General features: G+C 44.8%; 1 protein-coding gene across 1 annotated transcript in view; it reads right to left on the reverse strand.

Annotated features, from left to right (window-relative positions):
• LOC135827280 (centrosomal protein of 104 kDa-like) overlaps positions 1-12,684 on the reverse strand; it is a 32,583-nt gene extending 19,899 nt beyond the window's left edge. Inside the window, exons 1-14 of the mRNA XM_065339812.1 lie at positions 12,476-12,684; positions 11,289-11,378; positions 7,478-7,610; positions 6,748-6,829; positions 6,519-6,558; positions 6,283-6,381; positions 5,669-5,818; positions 4,675-4,790; positions 4,074-4,125; positions 3,786-3,846; positions 3,469-3,524; positions 2,840-2,923; positions 2,120-2,230; positions 1,485-1,536 (exon numbers count right to left, since the gene is read on the reverse strand). Of these exons, the coding sequence (XP_065195884.1) occupies positions 1,485-1,536; positions 2,120-2,230; positions 2,840-2,923; positions 3,469-3,524; positions 3,786-3,846; positions 4,074-4,125; positions 4,675-4,790; positions 5,669-5,818; positions 6,283-6,381; positions 6,519-6,558; positions 6,748-6,829; positions 7,478-7,610; positions 11,289-11,363 (1,111 nt within the window). The 5' untranslated portion in view covers positions 11,364-11,378; positions 12,476-12,684. The remainder of the gene's footprint in view (positions 1-1,484; positions 1,537-2,119; positions 2,231-2,839; positions 2,924-3,468; positions 3,525-3,785; positions 3,847-4,073; positions 4,126-4,674; positions 4,791-5,668; positions 5,819-6,282; positions 6,382-6,518; positions 6,559-6,747; positions 6,830-7,477; positions 7,611-11,288; positions 11,379-12,475) is intronic.
• Between the last annotated feature and the right edge of the window lie 462 nt (positions 12,685-13,146).

A 13,146-nucleotide genomic window follows, 5' to 3' on the forward strand; every position in this document is an offset into this window, starting at 1 on the left:
AAGAGCTGGAGCTTCGTGGAGGAAGTACCAGTGCGACAAACTGCTGTCGACTTTTGTATATTTTGTCCCTTTTTGGCGTTCTCATTGTGTACAACGTAGAGTCTACACATCGAGTGTCCGAGTTCAGAAGGCAAGCGGGCACCGTACATCGAACAGTTGGCTCGATGGACCAGCATGCAGCACACGGGCTGGACTTCGTTTTTGACGATGAATCTACGCGTGGAGGTCAAGTCCGGCGTGACGTCACTCGGTACTTCGGGACAATTTTGGGCACCTTCTTTTCAAGTTTTCACCCACTTCCAGCCATCGCAGAGAAAAACGGATAACACCATCGTGATCAGGAGCCAAAGAACTACAAGATAAGACAAAGAAATTTTTTGGTGACAGTTCCCCTTTAACTTGTTTTCACCCCCCCCCCCCTGCACACACGCAAGAGTGCACTGACTTCGGCAGCAAGGTCCAGTCCAGGATACTTAAGATTCTTGAAACAGAACACATTCACGGAGGCCGGTACAGTACATATCGCCTAAAAGGTTGGCGGCTGTAGTAATATAGCGGCTATAGTGATCAACTTCTCAAATTCATTTTCATTTGCCATACCAAAGTATACACAGTTACCGCGTATAGTAATAATCGTCTATAGTAATACAGGGATGAATTTATTGTCATATTTTTCCATATCAGTTTCTGCTATGCAAATGCACAATAATATAGCAGTCTTTGATTTTGATTAGCATTTTCTTTGAAGGTTGGGCGTTTACCACATTGTCCTTCGTGAGAGTGATGCCTGAAAGCCTCTTTTCAAACAAACCGGACTGAATGATACATGTGCATGCAGATTGAGAGTGCCTGCACCACATCGTGACACTGCACTGTATGCATGTTACTTGACAGTGCAGGCTAGGCATGGATAGTCTGTATGTATCGCAGTTTTCTGCGAGTCACCGGGTGACTTTTGTGTAGCAGTAGATCGATTTTGCATGGCAAACTGCGATGCGATACAGAATAAATTCATCCCTGTAATATATCGCCTATAGTGATCAAATTCAATTTTCAAAAGACCTCTACTACATTATGTTTGGCATTTTGTTTGCATCGGCTTAAGTAATTGATGTGGAATCAAGTGGTGTCATGTCAGAGGCGAACAGGAAGTTGCTTCTTTGTGAAATGTTTGATTAGTGTTGTTTCGTGAGTTCTACCTGTAGTATTAGTTGTCCAAAATACCTCCATTGTGAGGACATGCTGACGTTGTGTGTCAGGAGCCTTGGCTGCATAGGCATGATAGGGTGCATTTTTCAAAGTAGGAGTACACAGGACATAAGCTGCAACCAACTATGCAGTGTGTATGTGTACGGTGCGCTGAGTCTTTTGATACCCCACTCGCATACATTGCCTGCAGTATCGGTCATAGTCATATATCGCTTATAGTGATATAATGCTCAAAATCAAAGACCAACGCCATAGGCGATACTGACTGTACTTACCATCAACTTCCTGAGATGGCAATGGCAGAGCATCCTGTTGGGGTGAGGATATCTAACAGAGAAAAATAATCATAAACCGGCAGTAGCTTTTCGGCTAATGATGCCCCTCACACCGGAACACAGGGGTTTTATATGATTGGATAATTTATAGAAGTATTCAACAAGAATGTAGACAGAAGGAGAACAAGACAACGACCACTCAAGACTTGACTAGGACAGAACAGAACAGAACTGGAGCATGCGCTCTTCTATGTGAGTGGCTCATTGCCAAGGGGAACGAGCGGGAAATACGAATAGTGAGTATTCAGGTCGTAGCATACATACACCTATTACAATAAGCAAGATACCTGCGCAACAAACCCTGTGCACAGCGACCACACTATTATAAGGGACCGGTCATCGCTAAACATAGGCTCAACGGTACAAAACGAACTGATAAGGGTAGTCTTGGACATCAGGAAGTAGTGCATGCGCCTGATAGGCTTTGACAACACATGTACAGTGTCAAGCAACAGAATACAAGGTAGCTTATGACGTGTGATGGTTCCTTGTACTGACATGGCGGATGGCTTGGGAGCGTATGAACTGGGTAAAGACAGTCAAAACAGGGGGTGGTACCTAGCTGCATTACTCACATTCTGTGACTCCTCTGCTACTCTCTGCTGTTGTGTTAGTGGATTGTTGGTGACAATGCGGTGAGCCTGCAGGCACTCCATAGCCTGGACAGATACTTCCTCTTTCTCAACCTGGGCATATTAAGACCAGACCATGCATGACATCATATTGACAAGAATATTGACAAGAATCACATATGGAGACGTGCACACCGTGTGAGCCATTTTTCACCAAGTATTATGCGTAGTGAGAACACAGGTACAGTACATATATAGAAGTTACGTGATCATCATTTGAAATGCTTTCCCAGAATAATATTATGGTTGCAAAAAACAAAAGCAAGAAATTCACGGTTCGCTTCCAAGTTGCTTCACGTTCCGATCTTGCAGTTGAAAGCCCTACTTGAATAAGGTGGCCAACTTTCTTTTATGGTACAGTATGGGACATGTACAGGATAGTGCCAGGCATGCCCGTCGACACAACAAATAATTACCGAATTAAAGCTGTGTGGACCCTGGCTATCACCAGACGTCACTCAAGTAACGTCTTTCACATAGCTACGGGAATAATTTATTTATATATCCTACGTGATTGCCCCTTCCTAAATATGGGAGCAAAAGTTGTGCGCTCGCAGTGGGAGAAAAGACAATTTTCCAGGGGTTAGCTCACGGACTATAACCTCTATGCTTGGCGTAGTAATAACACATAATACATGTACTTCAAAGTGAATTACTACCGACCTTTTTCATCATGGCTGTATCATAGTCTTCACTCTCAACTGCCTTGATTTTCTCAGCTTCCAATCGACCCATTCGCTCTCCAAACTGCGAGAGTCAAGATGTACAATGCACATGTACACGAGAAACAGTGATCAATCAAGTAAACCATACAACAGACCACATGGTTTACAGCTTAGTCATCCACAAGAACAAGAACAAGGGCAGCAGCAGCAGTTATAACAACAGTATCAGAAAAGTGCTTTCGACTTCACCCTCCATTTAGGGTCAATATTCAACCTTTCTTTCTTTCTTTCGCATTCCAATTTCCTTACTTAGTGTCTTCAGCGACACTTGGTGTTTTCGCCGATGCTTCTTGGTAACATGCACGTTATGTAAGGGGCCATCAAACCCTTTTGTTCATTCTTCAGGGATGATGAAGATGATGATGTTGATGGTGTTGGTGTTGTTGTTGCTGTTGCTGCTGCTGTTATTGGTAGTAGTGGTGGTGGTTCTGCTGCTGCTGCGGCGGTGTCAGTTGCCGACGTTGTTGCCTCACTCCTGTATTCCACGCAAACCTACTTGTCCTGTTTGTGTGTGACCAATTTGGGATTTATCGTCATTTCATTAAACTACTCCAGTATGTGTCTTACCTGTTGAAGTTCCTCGATAGCTTGCTTGATAAGCTTTGCATGCTGATAAAGTTCCGCTGCACCAAAATAGCCGGAAAGATATTATTGTGTGAATACTCTGCATCCATTGAAATTGCAGATGGCCCTTAGTTTCACCTGCCACCCATTGGACCAGCGTAGCACGGTTTTCGAATACAGGCTGCCTCTGGACAAGAGCGCATTCACTGCATTCGTTGAGAAACGTAGTCTTGCAGACCATGCGGGTGTGGGCCGATATGCATACCCCCCCCCCCCCCCCCGACACACATCTACTCATACTCTCTGGCAGATAAACTCACCCGTGACAGCTTTTTCCTTCTTTTCCTCCAACTTCTTGATGAGTTCTGCAATTTTGGGATCCTAAAAATTGTCAAAAAGCAGATAAGCAAGTGTGAGCACATGATATGGCAAGCTCTCATCCTTATCTCAATTCATGCACATGAACTACAGAGAACCGTATCATAGTATGCAAAAATGGCACAGCTACCAGTTTCATCCTCACTTCAGTGCTGGCTTCGCTGATGATTCCACAATGAACGAAACAGAAATGTTGGAAAACAAAGTACCATATCTGTATATTCGCATACCTGATAAACACCAAAAGCCAGGTCGTCCGTGATGGATGTTGGTGCCGTGGGCCTGCGTGGTAAGAAAGGGACAGTACAACATTCTCCAAGACTTCAGTAACAAATCAATAATCCAATCCCCGCATAAACACATCACACAATGGCCTAGCTTGTCTATAGCTCTTTCATTCAGTACATTACACTGTACAGTCAGACCTAGCTCAATAGCACAGACCATTTGCTTTTCACAAAGATACTCGGAAAGGGAAGGGAACTGGATTGCTGAAAATACTGTATGCCAAGTGTTCCCTGCAAATATGTTTCCAGCAATGTTTCACTGGTTGGCAAAGGAACTGCGGGGTACAAACGAAGTGGATACGTGGATTACGAATATCCGTACTCATACTAATACTGAACTATATTGTTCCGGGTACGCATCGTCATGATCCCTTCTTCTCTGAAGCATTGACAACCCATATTCTAAGTATATTGAATGTATTGGTAAGGCTCTGACACAGTTTCGAGAAATATTCCTGCAACGTGTAGTATGTAGCGTGGTCGAGAGTTCTAAGGCTTTGGATTTAAATCTCTGCAATGACTTTCTACATAAATCTATTCTTACTGGTTAATACTGCCCCAGAGCTGAGGGTTAGTCGTCGAATGCAAACCAGAAACACTCTGAGGCAGATAGAAATTGATGACATCTTGTACAGCCGCATTCGTTTGCTCCGGATCAAGCTGTAGTGAAGTACACCAAACGTAGCATAGAGTGGCAACATCAAGAATAGATCAATAAGAACAGGACTATTCGGCTCATGGAAACACACAATGAGCAGGAGATTAGCCCCAGGCAGCAACACTTTCAGATACCTCACACTCCGACCGTGTCCTTGGAACTCACAGTAGTACAAAGCAATATACACAGTGGTGGCGGTTGAGCTGATGCAGTGATGAAGAGTGTAATGTTAGACTTACAACTACAACAATAGTACTAGTACAGAATTGCAGTATAAAATTCATGGAAAAATGGTTCAATATAACTCGGATGTTGAGCCAATAGTAAAGAGAAAGGACCACTAAGTTACGAGTTATGACTGACAGTTGCCTTGCGTTGTCGAGTTGTAGTTAGACCGGTTTGTCCAATGTTCTTACTAGTCTCGTCATCATCATCCTGTAACGTTCGACATTCTTTGTTACCGAGAGGCATAGCTCGTGCACATCTCCGTGGCGCATCCCTTCCCCTCACTGGAACTTTCCGCATCTACTTCGAAGTAAGCCTTCAAGTTGGAAGGTTGTTGGTTTGCGCTTCGTAGATGTGTTGGAGCTAGGTGTCAGGTCGTTGAATGTCTCTATATCCTTGTCAGTTTTGCGCCTTGTTGTCGCACTATCTTACTGTATAGTATCTCGTTACCTTGGTGGACTGTTAGTCATATAATTATAACTACTTGGTCCTTTCTATTTACTTAAAACAATGGTTCATTTGGTTTCTATGGTGAAAAACTGAAAAAAGAATAGAAAAAAGGTAGACCAATATTACCATGATCACAGCTTATCACGGTTGCCCCCACAAGAGCACCAATAAACACACACCATGTATAGCTTGCCTATCGACTTACAGATGAGCGACCATTACTGTACCCTCCATATTGGTGGGACGGTTCATACGTGGAAGATAGACCATGGGATAGGTCAGTTGTGGGTGACTGGGAAGGTGGAATCGCATGACTAACATCGTCACCAAGGATGTTGAATGCTACAATACCAACCTAGGACAAAACAGATCAGAAACATTAGCAAAAAAATTAAATCAGGCTGTCCCACATACAGTGACATGCCAGCATAAAGTAAAGTAAAAAATCAGTACAGAGTACCCTGGATACACAGACTTGTCTATTGGCACTGTGATATAGAGAATGTGTTTGAGAACCCTGTTCATCCATTTCCAGTCATTTGACCTCGATTCTCACAGTAGAGCGTCTTGGCTATCAAGTACAAATGCTTACGGTAACCGTCCTTCGCAGGTACGGTACACTGATATTTTACTGTGACACAATTCTCACAATAAGAAGTTCTTAATCAAAGAACATGTAATTGCAGACGATGGCATTCATTTCGGGCTAAAGACAGCCATGCACATGGATCTTAGAGTCACGTTATGAGTACATCTAAGCTTACTCGGTTCTCACAGAACTGTGAAAAATACATCACATCACATTGTGCATATGCTTACCTGGTTGAAGAGGTTCAAATGATTGATGTGATTCTGGTGAACTTTCAAGCGAACGTAACCGACCACCACATCGAGCAGAATCGATTTCAACTCTCGTTGCTGAAGGAGAAGATTTGCAGAAGACAGTGTGGGCATTACACAACAGGCGATGTACAGGGTCAGTGAAGAAGTTTGTGTCACCAGTCCTACAGTGGGCTTTCAATGTCTGATCAAATTTATTGTATCAACTTCCATACCTTATACCCTGTTTGCGAATTGCTTGAGAAAGATACGAATCTATAGAAACAGCAGAAACACACACACACATACACAGAAAAAATAAGGTGCATGTTTGTTTTCACGCATATCTGCTCACGCAAGAGGGAAGCACTGTAGCATTTTACGACACACCGAAAAGGACACTAAACCAATAGTGCACGTGTAATACTAAGCGCAGTACTGGCAAATCAGTCCTTGGAACCTTACCCCAGTTTCTTCCATGCACCGCCATCCGCATTCAGCCGTGAAGCAGGCTGAGGTGCAGCGACAGCAACTTCAATCCGGGTAGCTGCATCGACCACATCAGAATATGAAGCTCATCTAGCCATTTTTTAATGTGTAATGGAGGTAGGAGTTTCATTTTTTAAATGAAGATGACACTCAAGTGAAAGTTGTTGTTGGTGGTTGGTGCTTCTTTGACCATAAAACAGGTTTTCTCATTTCCAACAGTGTCTTTGGCCCAAGTTGGCAGTGTTTAACATAGATGAAGAGTTTCGAACCTTTCACCCCTGTCTCACTACCTTTTAACCTTTCACCCCTGTCTCACTACCTTTTAACCTTTCACCCCTGTCTCACTACCTTTTACAGTGGTGGCCAGTGGTATACTGGATTATTCTCACATACTGAGCCAATACAATGCTGGGAAATTCCGAAGACAGCCACTTATTAATCCTTACGTTTCATACCTTGCAAAGCATACAGCAGCTAAATAAATAGAACTGGGAACTGTTGCTTGGACTAACTGGACAAGCATTGGGCGGTTTTTTAAAGACTACGCATCTAATCCCTGTGTTCCATGCCTGGTTGTGGCCGGCTTGGCAAAGTCCTGCTTGATAGTAAGTTATCGCCCAATCAGCCAATGTCATAGCCATATGCATGTATTGATAGTAAGTTATCGCCCAATCAGCCAATGTCATACCCTTAGGCATGTACTTACGTATCATGTTTTGGTGGCTCAGAATTTGTATCTTCCGTATCCGCGCTGCTCTTAGGCTCAGCTGCACTGTAAGCTGCTGCGGGTATGGACAGAAACGAGGAGTCTTCCATCCCTTCGATAGCGGACTCGGACTCTGCATAAGAGTGCATAGACGTTACGAGCAAGACTTTAGCGAAAACACGAATATTTCACGAGTTGCATTGTGTGTGCTAACATGGCATCTAGTTGAGCCGTGCTCAATGAAATCTGATCCCATTACCATGATGGAACTAACTACCAGCACAGCCAGTCCGGTGCTCACACGTCTGATACTGCAGAACACACATAGCTACAGTCCATTCATAAAATATGGACTTCTAGCTTTTGGTCACTTCGAGTCACTTCGAGTTTTTTTAAAGTATTTTTTGGACAATCCCCTATGGAATGCTCTTCTAATTATGTTTCTGAAGTGTATTTCTCCAAAAAGCTAATTGCTAAGAATAGGATTTTGGCCAGGGTTTGGTCCAAAAGCACTGAATTGTGACAATCCAGGCCGTTTCACTCTACTTGCAACAGTACATTGTGCGTTTCAAACCCCAGTGGAGGTGCCTTTTTCGGACCCCTTTTCAAGATTCAAATTTTGCGGCACTGCACCATGTACGATAAAATCGACAAAAAACCGGAGCTCAGCAGAGCCAGGGCCCATCTTTATATGAATGGACTTTAGATGTCTCACGTGATCAGATGGCATATCGGAGCTTCGAGCTTTGATATAACAGTGTATACCAACCCCGAACCGGTTTTGCTTGAGAAAGCATTTTCAAAGCGCAGTTTTACTGAAAGTTGAGCATATAAATTTTCAGCAAAAACGAAAAATGCCCCACACGTGATCTATCAACTCAAATGTGGGAACTCTAGCTTCTTCTTTGTTCGAGAAAATGTGTACTTGAAATTTTCTGTTGTCTGAGGTTTCAGCATGCATTAGATAGGGACCACAGGATGTTTGCTTTTCGCTAGCTCATAAGGCTCTGGACCACGCTCTGCGCCTGCTGGATGGACGTTTTACATCCCTGGAAGGCCACAACCCGTAGGAAATTTGGACTCCAACTGCCGGCAAGAGCACGAGGTAGGCGTGTGGATTGTGGATGATACCCCAGAAACCGATTCACTCGCAATCCCGGTGCCCCCCCCCCCCCCCAATTAGCTGACTCCTCTTTCGCGAGGCTTACTGCATGCAGTAGTCAACCAGCTCAGGATTCTGGAGCTGTTTTTTAAGCATACACATGGTAGGTTCGTTGACAACCTGATAAATAGTCCCACACTGCAGCCATTTGCGGCTCGGTCAACCTCGAGAGAGTCACCTAGGCTACGACTGCTCCACTCTGGCACGAGTGGAGGTCCAGAAGGTCTGCAGCAATTTAGCCACCTGCAACCTGGGACTGCACTATCTAGTGTGGCCCCACAGACTGAGGATTCGGATTCTGGTACAAAACATAGTCAGGTTTCTGACGTTGATTTTACTGGTTCGGGCCCCAACCCTGACCAGTGGATGACGGACATGAGAAGGAGAAGGGTTTTACCCGTCATGTTTTGTTGGAAACTGCTAAGTTTCTCGAGTCATGCCTTAGATCTAAACTTCAACGCAAATCCCGACAGGCCATTTCCCATCGCTGACCTGGCCTGGACACTCCAGCAGCATTTCAGACTTGGACGCGCAAGTTGCCCGCATAGTATATGGCGCTGACAGGAAGCTGCCTCGCTCGAAGGCTTGGCCAAATAGGGCCCAGTACCTGACAGGTGAAATTGTTGAATGATGTATGTCGTTCGTGTTACATCCTCGAGCACACCCAAAGACCTGACCTCTCCGAAGAGGTTCAGCAGATTGGGGAGGCTGCTGCGGCAGCACTGCGTCTCCTGTATGGAAGATGCTAACCAGGCACAGACTATAAAATGGTGTTCCATCTATTTAACGAAGATCCATTCCAAGCTCTCTAGCCTAGCCATAGCAAATTTTGCCAACCCTGGAGAGTCTCTATTAGGCCTGCTCTTAGCAAGCAGATAAAGAAGCAGGCAGGAACAAACAAGGCTTGGGTGGACGTACTAAGATGCCGCCAAGCCTTGTCAATGTTGCGGGGAAAGATCGAGGGACAGCAAAATCAAACGCCGCAAGCCTTTAGAAGCTTCTCGTGAGCCATTTTTTTGAGGGAGCGGAGCCCACATGGACGGGTGACCTTCTCCAACCAATGTCCCTCACCATCGCTATTATTCACAGAAGCCACAGTGGCAGCCCTGGCCACATCAACAGCCTGGCAACAAGCACAGCCCACCGAAGCCCAACACTGCGTAAGACATTTCATGGCAGAGGTGAGCTGGAAGGCCCTGCCACCAGAACTGCAGTGTTAATGCACCCAGATAACCGTGTGGGGCTCGGACTGGAGGGTGACCAGTTTGGAAGTCCAGGGACACACATCCGAGTGCCCGAATTGATGATCAGCGAAGCCTCTGGCATGAGATGACTGGAGATCAAGAGGGAATTCAATATGTGCAAGGGTTTTGCCTAGATTGCAGCCAGGAACCAATCCAGTTGTGGAAGCCACTCCCAAAGGCAGATGTCTTCAAATTCGACAGCAGTCCATCATCTGACTCCACCAACAGGGTGTAAGTCTGGTCATGTAACTGGACGATATACTGATCATGGCTGGATCGTTTCAAGAGGCGTTGCAGCATGCAATCAATCTCATACATCTGCTGCTGGTCCTGAGTTTCCAGATGACCTTTAGCAAGCCAGAACCGCAGCCTGTACAGATGGTGGAGTTCCTAGGCTTCCAGGTCAGTTCGACAGCAATGCCATTGGAACTCCCCAACCGATAAGGTCCATCGTACATTGACAACTAAACTTGCCGGAGCTGGAATACCAAGCGGCATAATACAGTGCGATGGCTCGCCAGCATCCAGGGACTGCCTTCATCAGCAGCACGAGAAATTCTCCCCACCAACCTGCATTTCAGCAGCCTAGAATCAGTGCGGGGCATCCTCCCTGCGACGACAGGTACCATGGGAAGAGACTGTCATATTCATGCAAAGGTGTTCTGGTTTGCGGCATCATAATTATATCACTGACGCTGATATTAGCCATCTGCATTACATAACTGTTGCCATGAAGGCCGGTTGTCCTGAGCTGTGAAGTATATGCTGTTATATCAAAGCTCAAAACACTAATATGCAATTGCCCATTTCACAAGCAATGATGCATTGCCATGTAGAGTGGGGATAGTATGAGGAGCAGAGAGTGGAGATAAAACAGTCCCAACCTTGTACCATCCCAACTGAACAAGATCTTTAATGCGCCGAAAAAATGGAGAAGAAGCTCGAGTTCCCGCGTTTGAGTTGATGGATCACGTATGGGCCGCTGAGTTTTGTTTTCTGTAAACCTGCGTTTTGAAAATGACATCTCGGGAAAGAGAGAACCCGGTTTGGGGTTGGCACACACTGTTAGTGCTATATCTCCACTCTCTGGTCCTCATATAATCCCCACTTCACATCATAATGCGTCATTGCTTGTGAACTGGGCAAATTTCAGTGCGCAGCACTGTACATGAGAGTATTTGAATTGTGCACGCAACATTCACTCCCAGGAAGGACAACAGCTCACTGCAGTGATGTGGCCATCATCCACCATACAGCAGTGTTAGGAATTACGCCCGGCTATAGATAGTTGATGATTGAACACCGAATTGACCGCTAAGATCGGCTTTGCTACAGTATTGCATGGACTGCACACTCGAGAGTTAATTCATGGAACTCAACTGCTTCAGTTTCCTGGCTCACTCACCTCAAGTGATTGTGGGTCGAAATTGTCCTCGGCGCCGGTGGAACCTATAACGAAGAAGTTCACCTTGGACGGCATCGTCGACAATCATCACTGAAATGCAAACACACGAAAGTGAACTATTCAGATGTAGGCAGTCCATTGTTTCACGCCAAAGGTGGGGCAAGAGACAAAAAAAGTACACCGGAACAAAACCAATCCATATCTAACAGACACTTCCATTTTTCACAGAGATGTGTTCCTCCGGAAGTTATCAGTGACCTACTCTGGAAAGTGGAACAACTGTGTATTATGCAGTCAAGAGATATACACAAAATGGTGAAAAAAGGAGTCAATTGATGAGAGTGACAACACAGGATACAGTAACACTACATTTGTCTGTGTCCTCTATGGTTGAAATGTGTGACTTGAGAGGATGGAGTGATTATGTGACCACATAATTGTGCTGATTTATAATCTGTGTAACCTTTGTGCCACGTGCATATACATGTATGACCCAGCTAATGCAGGCATTGCACTGCTAGCATGCTACATTATATTTTGTTATTATACATTCACATGACTGAAAGAGAAACAGTAAGTGCAAAAAATAACGGAAACAAAGTCATACGCTTAGTGCTGCAGTTAGCAGTCAATTGTGCTATGATTGAAAGTTTGTGTTATGTTCTGCAAAATGAGAAACAAAATTTAAAAATCGGTCTCTCCCTGGTATTGTAAACCCATTGACGAAACATCACGGGAACAGAGTTTCTCACTCCATTGTATACATACATAGATGCACTGGTCATTGAATCTAATTCCGGACTGCACCTGTCATGTTGTTGCTGCTGCTGCTAATACTAGAGTGCACATAAACTCATAATAATTGCTAGTGTACTTTGAAATACACTTCTGTTTGCACAGCACAGAATGGGTCGTGTGATAGTACTTCTTTGAAGTAGAGTGTGCATCTTTTTATGACACCAAGAGTACGGTCATACTCTTGATTATACTACTAGTAACACGTGTGAACAAAAACAAGGTTTATCTAATACCATACTAGTACTAGTAGAAGTCCTTGCCAAGCCGGTCTATTCCTCACACCGCTGGGAACACGCCACCCTTATCTACAAACAAGAAGCATTTATATCTTGCACTACAGTACTTGCCACATAGTGACCGGAATTTATCTTTGTTGACACTGCACGTACCGGTTCCTATTAGCGCAACCTGGTGTCGATTGACTTATGTTGAGCAACGTGAGTAGTTCCTTCTTGACCTCCAGCCATTCACAAGGCAGTCAGTCGTCTAGATACCGAGATTATGTGAACATTTTCCGATCGCGCTGAACTAAACTATTACTTGTGAAATTATGATTGTGAAGAATGTCAAAAGTTAGATGCTGTCAAACTCCGATGTCGCCACGCTATGATTGAACCGACAGAGCTGGGTGAGCTCATCACTGCATCAGTCTGCAGACTCTGCACGCTAGCGCTGCTCTAGTCTGTCCACGAAAAGAATGCAGTGTTTTCTGAGCCCTGATTCAGCCTGGATATGAATCTCTCGAGTCGACCGGTCACCACTAGCAACAAGCTACAAATTTTCGCGCTCCTTGTTTGCATGTTTACTAAGAAGAGAGCGTCGCCATGCGCCAACGCAAGACATTTCGCACTTTCGCATCGCGCTTTCGCGTCGCAAAAAATGAAGTATGAATCGGGCTTTAAAGGGGAAGTATACCCTAAAATCAAATTTTCACCAGTTGTAGTCTTCGGGGTGCTGAGTCGAATGGTCTTGGTCCGAGGAAGCTGCGACGCTCCCTTCCTACTTGAATCCCAATCGAACTCGCGCACTTCCACCGAAACTGGGTGACTGCGCCCTACTA

The sequence above is a fragment of the Sycon ciliatum genome, chromosome 1 (genome assembly GCF_964019385.1).
Source record: "Sycon ciliatum chromosome 1, ocSycCili1.1, whole genome shotgun sequence".
Classification (NCBI taxonomy): Eukaryota; Metazoa; Porifera; class Calcarea; order Leucosolenida; family Sycettidae; genus Sycon; species Sycon ciliatum.